The sequence below is a fragment of the Simochromis diagramma genome, unplaced genomic scaffold (genome assembly GCF_900408965.1).
Source record: "Simochromis diagramma unplaced genomic scaffold, fSimDia1.1 OVJJ01000216.1, whole genome shotgun sequence".
Lineage (NCBI taxonomy): Eukaryota > Metazoa > Chordata > Actinopteri > Cichliformes > Cichlidae > Simochromis > Simochromis diagramma.
In genome coordinates this window covers 8,106,525-8,127,392 of record NW_024386883.1, presented here as the reverse complement: position 1 = coordinate 8,127,392, position 20,868 = coordinate 8,106,525, and the positions used below count along the sequence as shown (strand labels likewise).

The 20,868-nt window shown below is 37.9% G+C and overlaps 1 protein-coding gene and 1 long non-coding RNA gene across 4 annotated transcripts in view; both read right to left on the bottom strand.

Annotated features, from left to right (window-relative positions):
* The window catches only part of LOC120733723 (actin-binding LIM protein 3-like), a 59,164-nt gene that overhangs the window by 1,611 nt on the left and 36,685 nt on the right, over positions 1-20,868 (bottom strand). For all 3 annotated transcript variants that reach the window (XM_040032085.1, XM_040032086.1, XM_040032087.1), the window contains 8 exons: positions 17,519-17,569; positions 8,334-8,471; positions 8,118-8,182; positions 7,662-7,803; positions 3,982-4,011; positions 1,943-2,001; positions 1,244-1,310; positions 1,105-1,112 (listed from right to left, as the gene is read on the bottom strand). In XM_040032085.1, the coding sequence (XP_039888019.1) occupies positions 1,105-1,112; positions 1,244-1,310; positions 1,943-2,001; positions 3,982-4,011; positions 7,662-7,803; positions 8,118-8,182; positions 8,334-8,471; positions 17,519-17,569 (560 nt within the window). The remainder of the gene's footprint in view (positions 1-1,104; positions 1,113-1,243; positions 1,311-1,942; positions 2,002-3,981; positions 4,012-7,661; positions 7,804-8,117; positions 8,183-8,333; positions 8,472-17,518; positions 17,570-20,868) is intronic.
* Positions 14,787-16,032, bottom strand: LOC120733725. The gene is made up of 2 exons (XR_005695897.1): positions 15,980-16,032; positions 14,787-15,414 (listed from the first exon to the last, which is right to left on the bottom strand). It is a non-coding gene; the product is annotated as an uncharacterized LOC120733725 (long non-coding RNA).

The following is a 20,868-nucleotide window of genomic DNA, read 5'->3' as shown; positions in this document are numbered from 1 at the left end:
ATGAAGAAAAAAAAGAACATTAAGTTTATTTTTTCAAATTTGTGATTTCACCAATGAAAATGTTAAGAAATGCTGTTTTTTCTGGTGTTAATGAAGTTCTCGGTTGATTTTCTTTTTTATCCTAAAATGATGACTTGTAAAGAACAAGTGAGAATTATTTACAATAATTACGCAGCAGAATCAAGTCTGCTGATGTCTGTTGTCAGCATAATTCTGATCTTCCTGAGCTATAAATTATAATCATCTAAATACAAACAAAAAAAAGCTTGAACGGTTTTACTTTACATGTATTTTTAATTCAGTGCCAAAAAGTACAAAATAAATAGGAGCTTTTTCAGGATACAGCATGTGAAACCAACATGTAACATTGTTACATAAAACTAAAAAGAAGAAATATATATTTATTGTGATTATATACAAAATAGCTACGCAATCAAGATTTGAGCAACCAAAATCTTCCCTGAAGGTTCTCATCTATAGCAGGTGTTGTGATATCATCATGTTGCCAAGAAACCACCTACCAAGTTAAATGATGCCTTTGTAGTTTATGTGCCTATAACACCTTAAAAGCGTCATGATTAAAATTTCACGACAATATCATGCAATTTTTTAACCACAAAACTTGAATTATGCATGCTATGTTGAGATACCATGTTGCCTAGCAACTGCCTAAAAAGGAGAAAAACTACAGACCAGACAATACTGGAGAATGGCCATGCACTAGTATATACACAATACATGACTATTATTTATTATTAACTTTCCAATTAGGCAGCTTGATCTTAGAGAGTACTGTCATAGTACTGTCAGCCTGTGTTTACTCATATTCATGAGTACAAATATACTTATCTTGCCATAAAAAGACAAGGCTGGTACTACCTCTTTTGTTAACGTCTATTTGTGGGTTTGACTTTGCTGTCAGTAAAATGAGTCTGTCACCCTTACAATTTCTCTGGTTGAAGTGGGTGCTACTGAGTGAGATTAATTCATTATTCAGATTAAAGAAGCAACATCATCATTCTTATCCACTGATACAAACCTGTCACTCTTTGCTCAGCAACAGATTTCTTACTTTCTTACTTCTTACTAGCAACTGGATCTTACCTTATATTCTAAAAAGAAGGAGAAAAAAAGGAGTCACTGACAATTGCTGTTCCAACAGTTCTGACTAACATGTGTTAAGGTAGGCAATCGATCAAGAGAAAAATTCAAGTAAGCAGATTGAGCTGAGCAATAGGCTTACCTCTTATCTGCCAATTAACTGCATTAGTGCTGTCATACTGGTAATAATCTCCACCAACACTCCCAGGCTGCCGCAACAGGAAAGTGCATTTTAGGAAAACATGGAATAAAAATACACATTTAATATTTTACAATATTTTAGTGTTTTTTAGTCTAACAACTTATCACACTAATGTATCGACAGCATCATGCCACTTGTCTCACTTGGCCTTAAGAAGCAACTGATACAAATGGGTTTCAGGTCAGTAGCAAATGAAGGACTTTGCAATGTATTACAGTTTAGCAAATGGCCATGTGTATCTTATTCTCTCTCTGACTCTTGAGAGGAAACCTACATTCATTATCTGTGGACTGCAATCATCAATTATGGGAACTTGGTTTTTGTCTCCAAACACAAGGCGAGTCATCACACACACTCATCTGGTGTTGCTATCCTCGTGGGGACATCTCATTGACATAATGCTTTCCCTAGCCGCTTACCCTAACCATCAAAAATAAATGCCTAATCCCAATTGTAACCCTGACACTAAAACCACATTTTGAGTGTGAAAAATGCCTTCAACTCCGTGGGGACCTGGATTTTGGTCCCCACGAAGGCTGTTGGTCCCCACCAGTATAGTAAATTTCAGATTTTGGTCCCCACCAAGATAGGAAGAACCGGAACACACACACACACAGCCAAAACCCATTGATTCCTTACCCTGTTCAGTGCATTTCTGCCGTAGCCTGGCAACGAGGCTGATTTGGCAATGTAGGAGTCTGGCAGAACAAACAAAAACACATAAACAAGCACATGAAGAATGAAAACTGATACCGACACACTTAAATTAGAATCGAGAGTACACTGCCTCTATTGTCTGTGGTGCTTTTGGTTTATTTATTTAATTATTTTTTTTGGGGGGGAGAGAAGTTACTTCACAGCTTCAAAATTTTTAATTTGATTTTGTCAAATACAGCAAGAAATAAACTACAAATACATTTCTGTATCTGATTTTAAGAAAGCTATGGGTTTTGAGCTGTGGGTAAATGGGGGAAAAACATTTTGCTTTTTTTCTGTCAATGAGCAGAAGCTATATTTTGCTGTTTCATCAGGTTTTCTTTCCACTTTTTTTCTACTGAAGTCTTGCATAAGAAATGTTTTCATGTCTGAAAAGTGATAATCTAATGGTTTTTCTGTCTTATGCTCATTTTTCTATCTAATATCTTTCACCCAACTCTGATCTTGAAACCTCTCATCTCAATAGCTCAAACAGCGAGTTACTGACATGTTGCTGGGAGTTTGGAAAAAGGCCTCCGATCAACTTTCTATCGTTTCATATAAGAATTCAAAGCAGAAGTGCCCTTTTTTCATATATTTGAAATCTCAAGGCTACAACACAATGTCTCAAAGACCCAAGCTGTGATCTGAGATGGCTTTTAAGTTGCAGAAAAGAGTTGCATTACTTCCTTTATACCAACACAGCACCTGTCTTGTAATCAGTGATAACCACTGGTGGCAACCAAGTATCTCTGGGCATCCTTGCACTTGTTGTGTGCACTGCTGCAGTGGAAGCAGCAGTGGGCAGTGTAATCCCACTGTTCCTCTCAATTCATTTGGCTTATCAACTGCCTTTACTTCACTATCACTGTTTCCTGTTCCTGTTCTTCCCCTGTCACTAGATTTTCCCTCCTTTTTCCACTCCTCCCTCTAACTCCTCTGTTCATCCTTCCTCCCTCCTTCTCTCTTTTACTCTGGTGTTGAAAGGAATTAAATTACCCTGTAATGTCAAAGAGCCCTGGCGAAACACCATGATGCAGCAGAATACAGGCTGCTGTGTATTGGCAATGCACAGTGTGTGTAAAATACTGAAGTATAATGAGTTTGTCATCTACTACTTTCTTTCTCAACAAGAAATGAGATATAGTCAGTGTTCATCTCAGATATGTACTGCTCTGTTGCCAGCATGAAAACTACTAGCATAAGCATCTCATGTATCACAATTTTTGTTTTGTTGTTCCTTCACTATAATAACTGAATCTTTGAATCTTTATAGCTAACGTTTGGTGTGTTTAGTGCACCATCAAAATTACTTTATTGGGCACAAATGCACAGTTTTCAAAAACAAATATGGAAGCCCAGTTCGGACTTTAATGCCTTAAAATTCATTCTAATTTGTGTTGTACAGTTATTTCATTTTTAACGTTAATTTATATTTTATTCTGTCCTAGTTAAATTTACCCTTTTTAATTTTTCATATTTATTTCCTATCTTATTCATAGCCTTTTCCTTTTTTTTTTTTTTTTTTTCTCTTTAGGTCACGAGCAGTTGTCTAAGCATTTCACTGCATATCGTACTGTGTATGACTGTGTACGTGACAAATAAAATTTGAATTTGAATTTGAATTTAAAACATAAACAACTATTAAAAGCAGAAGAACAGCATCGGAATTCCCCAAAATCTTTAAAAATATTGTCACATGTAACAACAGCTTATAGAACAGATCACTGTGGATGATGCAGCTTCTGAAAAAAAAAATAAAGACAGGCCTTGTTGTCATTCATCTTCCTACCCGTAACTCAAAAGATAGAGGTGTCTGTTCACGCGTCAGTGTGAACTGATAAAAATCTCCTACTTAAAGCTCTGCTGCTGTCACAGCAGAACTAACAGGATGAAGAAGATGAGGGGAAAAGCCGTCTCTCTGTGCCGCGGCTCCCATTGGGATGAACAAGCAGATCAAAACACATTGATGAACCACTCACCGCTGTCAGCGCTGCAGAGGGACCTGGGAGCTGAAAGACAGACAAACAAAGGAGTGGGGAGAGGGGCCATATGAAAATATTGTAATTTCACCAGTTTCATACTGTGAAAATTTTGTCCCAAGCCCCAAAAATGCAGTTTTTTAAAAATGATTTAGAATAAGAACTTTAGCTCAATAAACACTTTAGTGGAGGGACTTGTTTCCCAGAAAAGAGATGCTAGTAAAGAGCAGAATAAAATACTGCTAAAGAAAAACAGCAAGATGGATTTTGAATCCATCTCCGGTTCAGTTAAAACACTGAGGAACAAATCGTGCAGTGATCTGTGGAATCTAGTGAGAAAGTTATAGTATGTTATGGGACACAAAGAGAACTTTAGGAGGTCACTACATCAAATTATCTATCTCCATCTCCCTAGCACAATCTTTTCTTTTCTTCCCGCCTCACATCGTCATTTTCAATCCTTTGTCCAATATATGCACTATTACTCCTCTGCACATGACATCCTACTTAACACACGTAAGAATCCAGGCATTCTGTTGTATATATCTTAAAATACTGAAATTGTAATAGTAATTAGGATATCTACCAAATGAAGAGGACTCCATGTTAAATATAATGCAATGAATTTGAACATTTGACAAAATAAAACCCATGAAAAATACATTATATGCACAGTGTGCGAGAACAAAGGCATAGCTGAAGTTAATATTGGGATATTCATTCTCGTCTTTAAAAAGCATTGGCAATCAGCAGATGTTCTTCATCCTGATCCATTAAACTGACTAAAGCTGCAATAATGCTGCTGTCCTTTGTGGACCATGTTGGTCTTTTGGTTTAGTGTGCGCATAAACATGCATATCAGTTGCTGGGACAACATGAACAGATGTCACACTCTGTTAAGTAGGGTTAATAAATCTACCACATAGTAAAAGTATTAGTTTTCAGTGGCGAGGGTATACATATTTAAAAAAGCCAGTTGTTTTGGGAGATGTCTATAAAACATCAGCTGTGTGAGAACATGTCCCTAAGAAGATCTGCATGCAGGATTAATCACTACCAAGACCTATACATCATTTAAAATATGAAGCACTATGTGCATAGGCATGCAGTACGTTAGATATTTATATGCTTATGGCACATACCCACTGCACTTATTTCGAATAGAGTTTTGCAGTTATTTTTTCTCAAACATAGATAAACAAACAAATAAATAAAGGAAAAAGTTCTTTCCCTTTTTTCCATTTTATTATAATGACTTACTAGCAAAGCTTGCTACTGACTGTTTCTGTCACTATGGTGAAATAATTACAGTGAGAATGCTAACAAGTTTAGCAGCCACAATTTGCTTAGTTTCGCATGATAGCGTGCTAGCAATTGCTAATTACAAAGCAAAACTACAGCTGAGGATCTTGTAAAAACATCTTTAAGTCTTTAAACTGAACAAATAATCAAAGATAATAATGATTTATTATAAAAAAAATAAATAAATCAAAAGCACTTAGTTGTTAACCTTGCGCTTTTACGGCTAGTTTTCTACTAATTTAAATGCAGCTGCTTCTCTAGTATTAGTGCTAAACTTAAGACAGCTGCATCACTGCTGAATATTAATTATTGATCCTGTACACACTTAAGTACATTTGAATGATTATGCAATCACTTAACAATCTACAATCAATGACTCTGAAGGCTGAATCAGAATAAAACAAAACAACTGCAATGCTCAGTTGTTAAGCTTTGACCTGATGACTTAAGGTCATCACTGAGAATGATATAAATGTGTTTACCAGCTGTCATCCTCTGGTGAACATGAAATGTGAAATTGTCATGGCCATACCACCATGCTGAGATATATTAGACCGAAGTGATTGACTAACTAACTGATGGACAGATACTGCCATCCTTAGGGTCACGCTGCTAGCGTGGATAAAAATGGTCCGAATCAATTCAGTGAGAGGAAGTCACCAAGCATGTCAGTCAGTTTGTAGCAGTTCATTCCATTTCTGAAAAATGGTGAACATCCCATTTTGGAATTAGCTTCCTCTGAAGAACAGATGAGAGTGCGCCTGTCAGGATTTTCTAATCAGTGTAATAACAGCAAGCACCATAAACCCATAGTGATTACACAGCACTGAGCACCCACATTATTCATACCTCTCTCTCTCTCCGTGACCTCCCTATGGACAGAGCTCATTTCCCTCTTTTTCCACCGCTCTCTGACCCTGATTTACTTCTAAGGCTTCATGTCTTACATCTTCTCTCAAAAGCTCCAAATTGCTTTAGCTTCTGATTCTCTCTCTCACCCTTATATCTATACACTTTCTATAGTGTTCACTCTTTGTTCCGCTTTAACAGGCTTCCTTTTATTCCTGCTGGACCCCCAGCACAACACAACACAACGCACGCTTTCTTTGCCTTTCTCCGAATCTCTCCATCTTTGTCTCGCGTTATCTGCTGAACACAATGAGGAATGGGATCAATTAAAGAGTTAACACAGAAGCGGGAAAACCCCACCTGCTCAGGCTCGGTCAGCAAACAGTACAACACCCAACACTGTTCCAGCTATAAAGGAAACTACATTTATTTCCTAACATCTAACCTTCAGTCACTGCATCCTAATCAGAATTAGCCCAAACCAAAACTAATGTTGTTTTAGCTACTAAAGCCTCAAACCTTTTAAACATTAAATAAATAAATAAAATACTTCAGGGACTGGGAATATATCCATAAGCCATGCAAACTTAACATCATTAACCTTTCACCAGAAGAGAGACAGAAAGGACGTAGCCAGGCTAGCTACTATTTGAAGCTAAAATTCTTTATGAACACCAGCATGCTAACATGGTCACACTGATAATGCTAACATGCAAATGTTTAATGTTTTATTACTATATAAATCATATGGCAAACAGAAGATAAAACAATGGAGTCCAGTAAATACGGAGATACTTTAGAGAGATGGTTTATCCCGTAGACAGGGAGATATTTCTCCAATATTAGGAACAAATGAGGGAACAACCAATAGACAGACTTTCGTTACTTAACCAGATAAAAGGGGTGTTTGTAGCATTGCCGCAAAAACAGTCTGTTGTGGCTCCTTTTCCTGTCTTTTTAAGTAAGCTTTCTTCTCATTAGCTGTCCTGCAAAAACAAACCGTTTGAACAACGGATGACTTAGGCTGCCCTGCTCACAGTCCTGTGTGCCTGAGATGACCATATAAGGGATATTTGCTCTCAGTGATGTCATATGAAAATACGAGTATAAAAAACTGTGCATTTAGAGCTATCTGAAGCCTGTGTTGACCTCATTATTTCAAACTTTAGCCACGTTTAATGTGAGCATTCACCAGTGTAACAGTATTTATATATATACACCATAAAATAAGAAAAAAGCAGAATACATCCACTTGAATATTTCTGCTTTACTCCAGCTAATCAACTTATAGCCATGGCACCACCTCTTAAAATCATCAGACTTAGTTTGTTTTTTCTATAATGAATTACAATATAGACTTTTACTAATATATCTGCAAAAAATCCCACATCAAATTCATCATACTAAAGACAAGATTACGAGCCTAACCTACTGTCATGTGACAATGCATGGTAAATAAAGTTGATCAGCTTACTGGCATATTCAAGATGTAAATAAACACATGTACACACACACACACACACACTTACAGCCATTAAGGGAGCTGTATCCCAGATTGCTCAGCGCCTCCTTGCTGCTACAGCGGGAGCTGTGTCTGCTACCCCACTGGTCATTGTCGTGACAACCTGCTCGTGCCTTCATCTCCTCCTTCAGGATCAATCTGCCAATTCCCTGCATGGAGTGAAGGAAAGTAGAGCAGAGGGGAGGAACAAAGAGAGATGGGAAAACAAGGTGGAACAAAAGGACAGATAGATGGAGTAATAAGAGTTGATTGAGTGGGATGGGTGCATGAGTTGACAGATGGTGATGGAATAATGCAGGATAAAAGCGAAGGATGGATGTGAGGACAGAAGAAGAGAGGAGTACAGGGGCATCACTTTGTATCATGTCAAGTGAGGCTGGAAAGAAGCATTTAATTAACTGGCTCATTAAATATTAACCCTCACTTAAAATATAACAGGAAGAAGCAACAGATGTATTTTTACCCTGTTTATATTATGATTCAGTCCATCCTCCTCTCCTCCAGATGAAAACCTCCTCACCCTGGAGACTAGACAGAGAGATGGAGGAAATGAAAGGTAACAGGGAGCAAGTGAGAAGACTGAAAAAGTGAACATCAAAGTGAAAAAACTGTCACTTGGCTCTCTGGGTTCAGTTTGTGTATAGCAGTAAAACATGCTGTTAAGTAGAAGGTGCTTTACCTTTTGGAGAGCCAGTATATGGGTAGTAGTTGGAGTTCGGGTGATAAATGCTGTTACAGTTTGAGGTGGAAAGGCGATTTGAATTGGTGAGATTGTCATTGGTCCTACTCTTATTGGCTGTTGGAGAGGCTGATATTTCTGACAGGAAAATAATTAGAGAAGCTGTTGAGGGTATTTTTTAAAATTTATTGTTAAAGACACACTTTGAACATTTGATTTGTGACAGAAAATCTTTTTGTCCTAGGATCTTGTGCTGAATTTCATGCTAGAAATAACAACAAAACAACCAGAAGTGAAATGTCTATATGGGTAGAAAACCTTAAAGATGTTCTTGTTTAATGAAAGTGTCTTTTTCCTCCCCCTCCCATTGTTGGCTTTAAAATGATTTTCTGACCAACGTGTTTGCTGATGCGTGAGTGCAAGAGAAACAAGACAGATGAAGTAGTGCATATATTTACAGAGAGGGGAGAGAGCACAGTATGTGAGAGGAAAGGAGGAGAAGAGGGGAGACGCATCAAAAACAGGGGAATGGAAAATCGAAAAGAGGTCAGAGACAATGGGAGGGGGTGTGATACAAAACTTCAAGCAGGCGATAATGCTGACTCTGAATAAAAAATATGGACAGAATGAAACACTTTAAGGTATTATACAAGTGTGTAAAGTTTCTGTTAGGGCTGAAATCTCAGTAATTAAGTAATTAAGAAAAATGCCAGCAAACAGAAAAACACTGTAAAAGCACACAAACCACAATGGAAACACGAAATCACAAAACACAATGGAGTGTTTTTGGAAGACAGTAATGTGACAGCACAGCTGCACACGTGACAGAAACCAAACCACACGAATACACATGATACACAGAAGTGGAGGAGTCATCTGTGCTGTCAGGGACCAATGACTGTAGAAAAGATGTGAAAAAGACACACGCATGGTGGGTTTTTTTTTAATCAGATGATTCATATAACACTGTAGATTCATATTTGCTATTAACTGCTAGTTTGTCACTTCTGCAGCTGGTCCATCACACTGTTGTTTCCCCAAACGGCCCTTGTGTTTTGTGTGCTTTTTGAGCATTTTTCTATTTGCTGGTGTTTTCTTAAGACGCAGTGCATTTGTACCTTCAGGGCCACTGTAAACTAATCATGTGTATACATGAATGGCATTTTTCTTCTTTGAAGGACAAATAAAATCCATCTGTTTGTGTGAATTTGTTATCATTTTTGTATTGTGATGTTTTTTTTCTATTTAATTTGAGCATTCATTTAACTTAAGCATTTGATCAAGTGCAATATGGCTCCACCTCACCCCCATTTTTAGTATCATTTTACATCTAAAACTGATGCTACCTTTCAGATGCACTAAAACAGATGCAATGTATTTTTGGCCTGACTTAGATCATTTGATACAGCTGGAGCTGCTAAAACATTTTATTTGTGATTCCTTCTGTGGTATATCTAGATGTGGTAGATGTGAGGAAATAGATGAAATAGTGTTATTGCATAGTGTTATAGGCAGATGTGGCTGCCACATCTGCCTATAACACATTATGGTATCAATGTATCGTATATACACCTGATTATGGTATTTTGCCTTAATATGAAACCTGCTCTATACATGATTAATGGTGTAAATGTAAATCCACATCCACACAGCCCAGTTTGCAGACTGCCCAACAGGAGGGAGAGAGGCTTGTCAGCACTTTGTGGCGCAATGTAAATCATCCAGAGGTCTTTCAGAAGAACTGTAACTCTGTTGGACCTGCCATGTGAGCACAGATAGATCATCTAGACACTATTTGGCACTGCTTCTCTCAGTTCCACCAGCGGAATCTGTAATCACAGGTTTGATGTGGCTGTATCAAAACTGCGATCAAACTTTACATCCACCTCAAGTCTGCATACCTTTATAGTTGAGCCAAGTAACCTTAAAGTAACTTTATCAACATGATGTATGGGGAATGCTACTGTCATAATTAGGAATGCACCAATCCATCAGCTCTGACTGTGATTTAGTATGTGCATTTTTCCAAAAGTCTCATGAGGTAGCATTTGGCTAGAATGCTAAAAAACTGAGCAGACTAGTCAGTGTGACTGGGTGATACAAGATTCAGTCATATTAAGGTCAATCTGGGAACTCACTGAATGGTCTTCTGACTTATGAGATATTTGGTCATACAGAGAAAGGGGCTGGCAGAAATCAACCTACATAGAAGCTACGGAGAGGCATTTGCATTCAGTTCTCCAAACTGCCAACAGCTCATATCTTAAAATTGATGTTGTTATGCTCAACTCCAATGTCGATTGTTTGAAAAATTGAGCTGCTCGGGAAAGGGAGTGACGCTGGAACTCATCTTGAAGATGAAGAAGTGCAAAAAGAAAAAAAAAGCATAGTTTTGCATTTTATAAAGTTTATGGCTCTCTGAATTTTATATTTTAAGTAAGTTTTTGAGCTTTTAGTCTTGAGTTGTGGTTACTTTTTATCATCTGAGATCTGTTTATATCTTGAGTTTCTTAAGTCTTCTTAAGTTTTTGTCTCCGTCCCCCAGTTGTTAGTTCCTGATTTTTTTTTGTTTGTTTGTTTGTTTGTTTGTTTGTTTTTTTTTGGGGGGGGGAGTATTTAGTTTTATTTCCTCCTTATCTTATTACATACAGTGGCTTGCAAAAGTATTCGCCCCCCTTGAACTTTTCCACATTTTGTCACATTACAGCCACAAACATGAATCAATCTTATTGGAATTCCACGTGAAAGACCAACACAAAGTGGTGTACACGTGAGAAGTGGAACAAAAATCATACATGATTCCAAACATTTTTGACAAATAAATAACTGAAAAGTGGCGTAATTATTCAGCCCCCTGAGTCAATACTTTGTAGAACCACCTTCTGCTGCAATTACAGCTGCCAGTCTTTTAGGGTTTGTCTCTACCAGATTTGCACATCTACAGACTGAAATCCTTGCCCATTCTTCTTTGCAAAACAGCTCCAGCTCAGTCAGATTAGATGGACAGCGTTTGTGAACAGCAGTTTTCAGATCTTGCCACAGATTCTCGATTGGATTTAGATCTGGACTTTGACTGGGCCATTCTAACACATGGATATGTTTTGTTTTAAACCGTTCCATTGTTGTCTTGGCTTTATGTTTAGGATCGTTGTCCTGCTGGAAGGTGAACCTCCGCCCCAGTCTCAAGTCTTTTGCAGACTCCAAGAGGTTTTCTTCCAAGATTGCCCTGTATTTGGCTCCATCCATCTTCCCATCAACTCTGACCAGCTTCCCTGTCCCTGCTGAAGAGAAGCACCCCCAGAGCATGATGCTGCCACCACCATATTTGACAGTGGGGATGGTGTGTTCAGAGTGATGTGCAGTGTTAGTTTTCTGCCACACATAGCGTTTTGCATTTTGGCCAAAAAGTTCCATTTTGGTCTCATCTGACCAGAGCACCTTCTTCCAAATGTCTGCTGTGTCCCCCACATGGCTTGTGGCAAACTGCAAACGGGACTTTTTATGGTTTTCTGTTAACTGCTTTCTTCTTGCCACTCTTCCATAAAGGCCAACTTTGTGCAGTGCACGACTAATAGTTGTCCTATGGACAGATTCCCCCACCTGAGCTGTAGATTTCTGCAGCTCGTCCAGAGTCACCATGGGCCTCTTGGCTGCATTTCTGATCAGCGCTCTCCTTGTTCGGCCTGTGAGTTTAGGTGGACGGCCTTGTCTTGGTAGGTTTACAGTTGTGCCATACTCCTTCCATTTCTGAATGATCGCTTGAACAGTGCTCCGTGGGATATTCAAGGCTTGGGAAATCTGTTTGTAGCCTAAGCCTGCTTTGTACTGACATTAGATTACACACAGGCACACTCTATTTAGTCATTAGCACTCATCAGGCAATGTCTATGGACAACTGACTGCACTCAGACCAAAGGGGGCTGAATAATTACGCACACCCCAATTTGCAGTTATTTATTTGTAAAAAATGTTCGGAATCATGTATGATTTTCGTTCCACTTCTCACGTGTACACCACTTTGTATCTGTCTTTCACGTGGAATTCCAATAAAATTGATTCATGTTTGTGGCTGTAATGTGACAAAATGTGGAAAAGTTCAAGGGGGGCCGAATACTTTTACAAGCCACTGTAGATTATGTTCACCTGTGTCTCGTTTCCCTCAGCTGTGTTCACTTCAGCTAATCCCCCCTCTTGTGTATATATAATGGCATCTTTCTGTCAGTCCTTGTACAGTGTCTGTTATTGTGTCTTCTGTGCCTGAATTGTTCGATTCCTGTATACTCTTTAATATTTATAGTTTGTACTTTTCAACCTAGTTAAGTAAAGGTGTGTTTTCAATTTCTGCTGCTGCCTTAAGAGTCTCCATATGAGTCCTCCTCCTACAGATACATGACAGCAAAACTGAGAAGCACAGACAATGGCTGCAGTGGTGGTGTAACAGATTGGCTATTTTTACTGTTTTTAATATTTTTAGTTTCTCCAGCCTCATCTGTTCTTCTGCCTCTGGCATCATATTTAATCTTTACTCTGTATTATTTGTCTCTTGGTCACTTCTTTTTGATATGAAGTGAAGGTTAGTTTCTCATGTCTCTTTTTATGGATAATAGTCAAGTAGTCCTAAAATTGACTCCTACTTCCTTTTACCTGATTTTGATGGAAAACATCAAGGAAAGGTGTCCAGAAGAACTTATAAGGAAACAGGAGAAGGAAAGCTTTTTACTCAGAGAATCTGAATGCACATATTTGTAAATGGTGTACCATGTTAAAACTACAATGTCCCATAGCTGGACTAAATTACAAGAAGAACTAGTAAAAAAGGCTGAAATTCTATAAAATTAAATGAATCTTATTTTATTTATTTTTTTCCTGCCTAACCAATGATGCAGTAACTCTTATCCTACCTACTGTTGAAATTTTCTGTGACCAAAGTAAAATTCCCTCCATCAACAACTTAGGCTGGAGCCTTTCCCAGCTAGCCCCAAGTAAAAATGTGTATCATATGATGATGATCAATCTAAAGGGTGGCAATACAACCACAGACATGACTAATGTATATCTTAAACACACTTTGATATAGTTCATATAAGTGAAATTAGTGATTGAAATGTATGGGCAGAAATCTGTGCCATCAGAAACTGAATTTGAATAAGTTAAATTTGAATTTGAATTGCTCAGATTGAATCTGAATTGTAACTTGAATAAATGCTTTTGAAAACTGAATTTGAATTAGTCTAATTTGAAATTGAATTTATGGTTTGAAAATGATCATCACTAAATTGAAATTGAATTTTATATTTTGAAAATGAATTGATTTGCTTTGAAACTGCATTTTATCCTTTAAAAATTCAGCTCTCGAATAATTTCAGTTTCACTTCTCACCATTCAATTTCAGTTCTACAATTCAATTTCAGTTCCAAAATTCAGTTTTTTGGAACTTACATCCGGTTCTGGTTCAAGCGCAGATTAATAGAACTACGTTTTACTAGCGGACCGAAAGTGTTACCGACGGGAATCTACAGCATCTTGAGCTGAATTAAGACTTCAGAAGTCATTCGTCATGTCGAATGACCAGCGGATAAACTCTCAGGTTGGTAATAAATGTATTACATGTATAAGAACAAGCGTCATGTTAACAAATGATAGCCGTACGGTAACTTTTATGCTTATTGTAGCTGCTAGCTAAAAACGCTAATTTAGCGTAGTTTGCCCTGAATTCAGCTTTGACGACAAATATGATCGACTGTTTCTAGTAGAATTCCAAAGTTGTCATCTTGGACCCTCTCAGAGTACCCCCTCTGTATGCTTGCAGAGACCCCTACAGTAGGGCAACATGCAAAACAGTGTCCAAACCTTTGTATTTTAGCTTTATTTATGTCTTACACAGCATCCCAACTCTTTAGCTAACTTAATAACTTTAGCTAAAGTGAATAATTAGTCTAATTCATTAGTGCAGCATTACTGGATCATCTCTGTTTGAAGTGATATAATGTGATATACAACTATCACTGAAACAGCAAACTTTGTAAATAAGCAAACAACACTTCTCATTCTCTAAACGTTTGGCCACAGCTGTAGATTACACTATCAGTGCTTGTTCACTCTTGACAATAATTACATTTCTAAATTTACTTTGTGCATTTACAGGTAAACAATATCTAATATTTTATGTAAATGACTGCTTTGTCTTTGAAAAGGGTGAAGAGCCTGAGGCCGGTGACAGTCCAGTTCTACTCTAAGTACATCCTTACAGTGGCTCACAGGACAAGGCCACATTCCTGTCCTGCCAGAAGAGAAGAGAAACTTCAGTCTTCATGCAGTTCAACCACACCTGTCATATTCCATATGACAGGGGTCTCAAACTCCAGTCCTCAAGGGCCAGTGTCATGCAACTTTTCCATGCCCTCGAGGACTGGAGTTTGAGACCCCTGCCATATGGTGTTCATGCTGTTTTCCACCCCACAGTTACAGCATGTCTGACTGCCTGTTCAGCATATGCAAAAATATATGATGAGTTTAAGCATGTGATGACTAAGGCCTTCCATTATGGTGTTTGTCATCACATATCACAGACATCTGGATGATCATTTGGAATAAACAAAAAACTAAAAACTTGTTACTTCATCTTATCTTTATTATTATTATTGTTCTTATTTTACATTGTTAGGCATTAGGTTTATTTGTAGTAGTCCTTTCCAACTTCTTTCCCTCTTCCATGTTACTGTGGCAGCTTGTCAGCATCTATTTGTGGTTGGGAGTGGAACAGAAAGTAAGGAAATCCAAAGTGCCATTAAAACCAGGAGAGGTTCTTATATTTCAGAAGAAGGGATTAATTCAAAAGACCTCAATGCCATATTTTATTTAGGAACCCGAGAGAGCACTTTGCAAAATAACACATTCTTATAATTTCACCCTCAGATGAGCCAAGCTACGACTGTCAGGGAAGGTGATGTAGGTACAGAGCATATGAGAGTGGTTAAATTTGTCTCTTGTCTAGAAGAAGGCACAAGAGGGATCGATGGCAAGGCGTAGAGATTCAGTATCTTCAGTCTTCAGTGGACACTCCATTTCTGGCACAAAACACCTGTAAAAGATGGTCGATTTAGGAGGTGACCCGACAACTTCAGCCTGTCAAACATAGTAATGGAGCAGTATGTTTTTAAAAAAAAAAAAAAAATCTAATTAAGCATGCACTCAGCACCCTAAGAATTATTATGGTAGTTAAACACAGTGATAGTTGTATATCACATTATATCACTTCAAACAGAGGTGATCCAGTAATGCTGCACTAATGAATTAGACTAATTATTCACTTTAGCTAAAGTTATTAAGTTAGCTAAAGAGTTGGGATGCTGTGTAAGACATAAATAAAGCTAAAATACAAAGGTTTGGACACTGTTTTGCATGTTTCCCTACTGTAGGGGTCTCTGCAAGCATACAGAGAGGGTACTCTGAGAGGGTCCAAGATGACAACTTTGGAATTCTACTAGAAACAGTCGATCATATTTGTTGTCAAAACTGAATTCAGGGCAAACTACGCTAAATTAGCGTTTTTAGCTAGCAGCTACAATAAGCATAAAAGTTACCGTACGGCTATCATTTGTTAACATGACGCTTGTTCTTATACATGTAATACATTTATTACCAACCTGAGAGTTTATCCGCTGGTCATTCGACATGACGAATGACTTCTGAAGTCTTAATTCAGCTCAAGATGCTGTAGATTCCCGTCAGTAACACTTTCGGTCCGCTAGTAAAACGTAGTTCTATTAATCTGCGCTTGAACCGGAACCGGATGTAAGTTCCAAAAAACTGAATTTTGGAACTGAAATTGAATTGTAGAACTGAAATTGAATGGTGAGAAGTGAAACTGAAATTATTCGAGAGCTGAATTTTTAAAGGATAAAATGCAGTTTCAAAGCAAATCAATTCATTTTCAAAATATAAAATTCAATTTCAATTTAGTGATGATCATTTTCAAACCATAAATTCAATTTCAAATTAGACTAATTCAAATTCAGTTTTCAAAAGCATTTATTCAAGTTACAATTCAGATTCAATCTGAGCAATTCAAATTCAAATTTAACTTATTCAAATTCAGTTTCTGATGGCACAGATTTCTGCCCATAGAAATGACTCAAAAATGAGAAACACACACTTAGTGTTAACATTTATGTGACCAAAATCACCATCAGTTTGATTTAGGCCTAAATCACAGTCATTGTTTTGGTGAACAGTTGGATGGTTTGTTGCACGTAATAAAGGAAGGGTCTTTTCTTAGCAGGTGGAGAATTTGATTTGTTATTATGGCTGCCATACAGATACTTCCGGGTCACTTCTATTTGTTAGAAACCTTCCTAAGCAACATTAACTGCACAACCACACCTCTAATTTTATTTCATGGTCTTTTTCTCTGCTGTGACTATCTGCCAAATTATTGCTTTCACCTGTGCCTTGTTCCCACCTGTGCTTCACCTCCAGTCACCCCTCTGTGTATATGTGTGTGTGTGTGTGTGTGTGTGTAGTCCCGTATTGTCCCCTTTGTCAGTTTGTCGGTTTACCCCAAGAGGTGCTTTGCTTTGTGTCTGCCATCTTGCTTTATGTTGGGTTCATTTCTTGTAGTTTTATCATTTTTCACTTCACTATGAAATTGCATTTTAAACATGTATTTCTTAGGCTTTTCATAGATCGTTTACCCCATTCTACCAAAGCCTACTTAACAGGGACAAGTGATCAGTACCCAAAGGCCATCAACCTTTCTAGTTTCAGAAGGTGAAACTTATCTAGTGGACAACTGACAAGAGCTGAAAAATTGGGGAACAAAATTAGAGTTAATTCACACCATAAACTTTTTAACTGAACGGGATGGGTCAAACTGCAGCTACTTTAAGGCTGTGTAAGGATCCAGAAGAAATTCTTTCATTTATTCTGAGTGTTTCCATGTTGAGAAAATCCTAAGAAGACTGAATCTAATCAGAGGTAGCAGATTACAGACAACAAAGAAGTGTGTCCATAAATCTATACTGCAGCTTTAACTCAGATCTTTTCTGTAACTGGTTCGTTAAGTCAGACACACAGAACTATCACACTAAGACTATGCTACAATGAACACAAGAATCAACTAACTGGACAGATACACAGCCCCAAAAAAGGTTTTGAAATCACAAAAATTTGACCAATTAACCAACCTTGTCTCTTGTAGATGGGTGGTTTTCTATAGATGTTAGTTTCTTCAGAAGCTGAGAACAAAAGAGAGTCAGTTGGTGAGAAAAAGCAAAATAAACATTCAGAGAAGAGGAGAACTTTGACCTTTAACTAATTCTTTAATAAACCAATTTCTTTGTACAATTAGACAGACACTTTATTGATCCCACAAAGGAAAGCTACTGTACATATTTACAACCCCAACCTGTACATAGTGTGGCTACAACACATAAATATGTTCAGAAAGTGAGATCAAGTGATCCACAAGTTACTCTGCAGAGGACATTTCTATCACTCCAAAATCGATACAATCATCCACATGAACTCTATTCAGAGAAAAGCAACCACTGGACTCTGCCCACCTTCACACAGAGGTGACAACAGAAATGCACATCTGAGCCAGTGATATCCTCCCAAGAAAAAGTTAGCCAGTCCTATTTGTATTTCCTTTAAAAGTGTACTTGAAGGTTCAACAACAGTCAAGTGGCAACAAAATAATTCACAACCAAATACCTCATCCTATAGTCAAACTGTTGCTAGATGGTTTGGGCAATGATTTTTCTCCTCTGAACCCTGTCAGTTTCTTTTCAGAATATAATTTTTCCAAAAACACAATTTTTTTCATCCCTTTCTGCTCCAGTGCATCCTAGATGGAAGTGCCAGCTGCCATTTACATCTCGAACCTTCTTCAACCAGTTAACTCTTGGAAAGGGTGTGCTCACATATTTTAGTGGTGTTTTATGCGATCATGTGCAGAATTGTTATGACTAGTAATCAACACAGCTGCATCATCAGCATAAGCAGGCACATTAGTTCATGTATGTGAAACTGCAGCAAAGGTTAAACCTGTGAGACCCCATCTAAGCTGATTTAAAAGGCAACAGCATATGGCTGACCACATAGGGGCCAACCCTGCCTAATGCCTCTTTGTACAGTGACGTAGCTGCTAAGTCCTCTTATTTTCAACAATATAGCAGTATTTGAATACAACAGCTTATCCCATGAAATAGCATCTGCAACAAAGATGATCTGCTTTTTCTTCCTCTAGACACAAAGGCCTAAATTGTCCAATAGTGCGAGTTATTGAAAGTCTGAATATAATGAATAATGGCTTCCAGACCATCCTTAAATGTATTTAAAAGATTCAGCTATTTTTATAGTTTGTACAGTGAAGTGAAGCTGGTCTCTGATTTCTTAGCAAACCCTAACATCTCTCTCTCCTTTTTTTTGTTGCCTATAGGGCTCTTCAGGGAGTCACAACTGAGCTGCTGAATGGTAGTAAAAAAAAGTCTTCTCAAAGGAAAGTTCAACTTCAGTGTAGGTAATCCCTCCATCTACATGACTGGCATCCATTCAATTCAGTTCTATTTTACTTAAATAGTGCCAAATCACAAGAAGAGTCGCCTCAAGGCACGTTGTATTGTAAGGTAAAGAGTCTACAATAATACAGAAAAAAACCCAACAATCAAACAAGTGCTTGCTTTGACCAAGCACTTGGTGACAGTTTCTATGGTCTTGCCCACTTAAAATGGGTTGTATGTGGCCCATGATGTAAAATGAATCTGACATCTCTGATCTATATCATTAACAAAGATTCTAATCAAGAACCTCTTTGCCTTTCATGTGAGATTTCTTTCCTGTCTCCTAGCTTTTTGCAATTCTTATTACTGATGACGATGTTGTGTTTTTTACCAACTCCCAATGTTGAAATAATGATATTAGTGATCTTTTCTTAATCTCCACTGACTTCAGAAAGACTGACAGGAGGGGTCTGCTTCTGAATGTTAATTTGCCACAGTTGGTGCTGAGGGTGTCTTCTGTAGCTGTATGGTGATCTGGAAAATCATTAGGGTGACATCATGGCCCTAATGTGCAATATTGAGTGCAGAGCTGTGAATGGCACACTTGAATTACAAAGCAAGATTTTTATTCAGGGTAAAATCAAAGTCCAAAATGTTAAAAATCCATAATGTGGCATTAACAGAAATCCAAAATAAAACACGTAAGCAAAGGAAAACAGGAGACCAAAGAAGGTGCACACAGGAAGAAAGGGAACAGGAATATACCATATGTTGTGAACACTGATGGTGGGGAACGAGGTACAGGTGAGAACATACAGGAAGTAAACCTAAAACATATGCTTTTATAACACAAACCCAAGCTCAAAACTACTGACTAGACCTCCAAATCAATGAAATTTTCTTCTCACAACACTGAGGTCATTTTCCTTCACCACACTTGACAAAGGTGAAACGAAGGTAGGTCGGATACGTTTGCCTTGACAGAAATGCTGATTATCAGAACTATAGTCATCAGTAATTATTTTTTTTGCAGAAGTCTAGAATTTGCTCAGATGCAGGGAGGGGGAAAAAAACAGTATTTCCACATTATGTCAACCATCATCCACCATTTTTTCATCTTTAATCTCATACAACTGAAGCTGAACCTGCTGCATCACCTGCCACAGCGACACTTTCTCCTTCAATTTTTTTTTCATTAGTTGCACTATTTGTGTTGTTAGCATCACTTGCTTTTCCCCAGAGAGGGACACCATTTCTGGGGAGAACACCAGTACCTCAATGCATAGCTTTACACCAACAATTAATGAGATAATTAATTAAATTACCCTCACGTTTCTTTAAAGATATCATGCAAACTGTACATAAAGGTAAAACTATACCAACCACCTTCCCGTACAAAATCTCAGTATGCAGTGCACAGAGGAGAGCGGAGGAGTTAAATATTCTGGCTTTCCTTGTTTAACCTCCCCCACCAAATTAGTTGTATACATTTACAGTCTTAAGCACGACAGAAGCTGACAGAACAGGTGATAAACTGGTACTGCAGAGGTGCTGCCTTGCATCCAGACAACCTGACTAACATGCCGAGGTTGATTAATACAGCTTCCCAAGCTTAATACAGGAAAGAAAAGCAGGCGGCACAAGAATAAAGATGAGGGTGGAGAGCAATTGAAGTTGATCCAAATTAAAAAGAAAAAACTAAGAAGAGACAAGAACAGGAAAGCGGCACAGCAACATGCCACAGTAAACTATAAATGCCTTTTAGCCTTTAATACAACAATAAATAATGAAAAAAACGGAAAACATTTCCATTCACACTGTGTGCCACAAATGCAACCAAGTTTGCAACCTTATTTGTATGCACTAAATGTGTATGCACATGACACTCTGAGACACTTTGAATAAAAGCATCCAGCAGATACATTTCGTACTCTGTTGAAAGTAAGCAGGAAATGCTGTTTCAGGGCTGGCGAGAGGAAAAAAAGCATGAGGAAACACAAATTGAGAAATGGAGTGGGGGCAGGAAGAGGGAA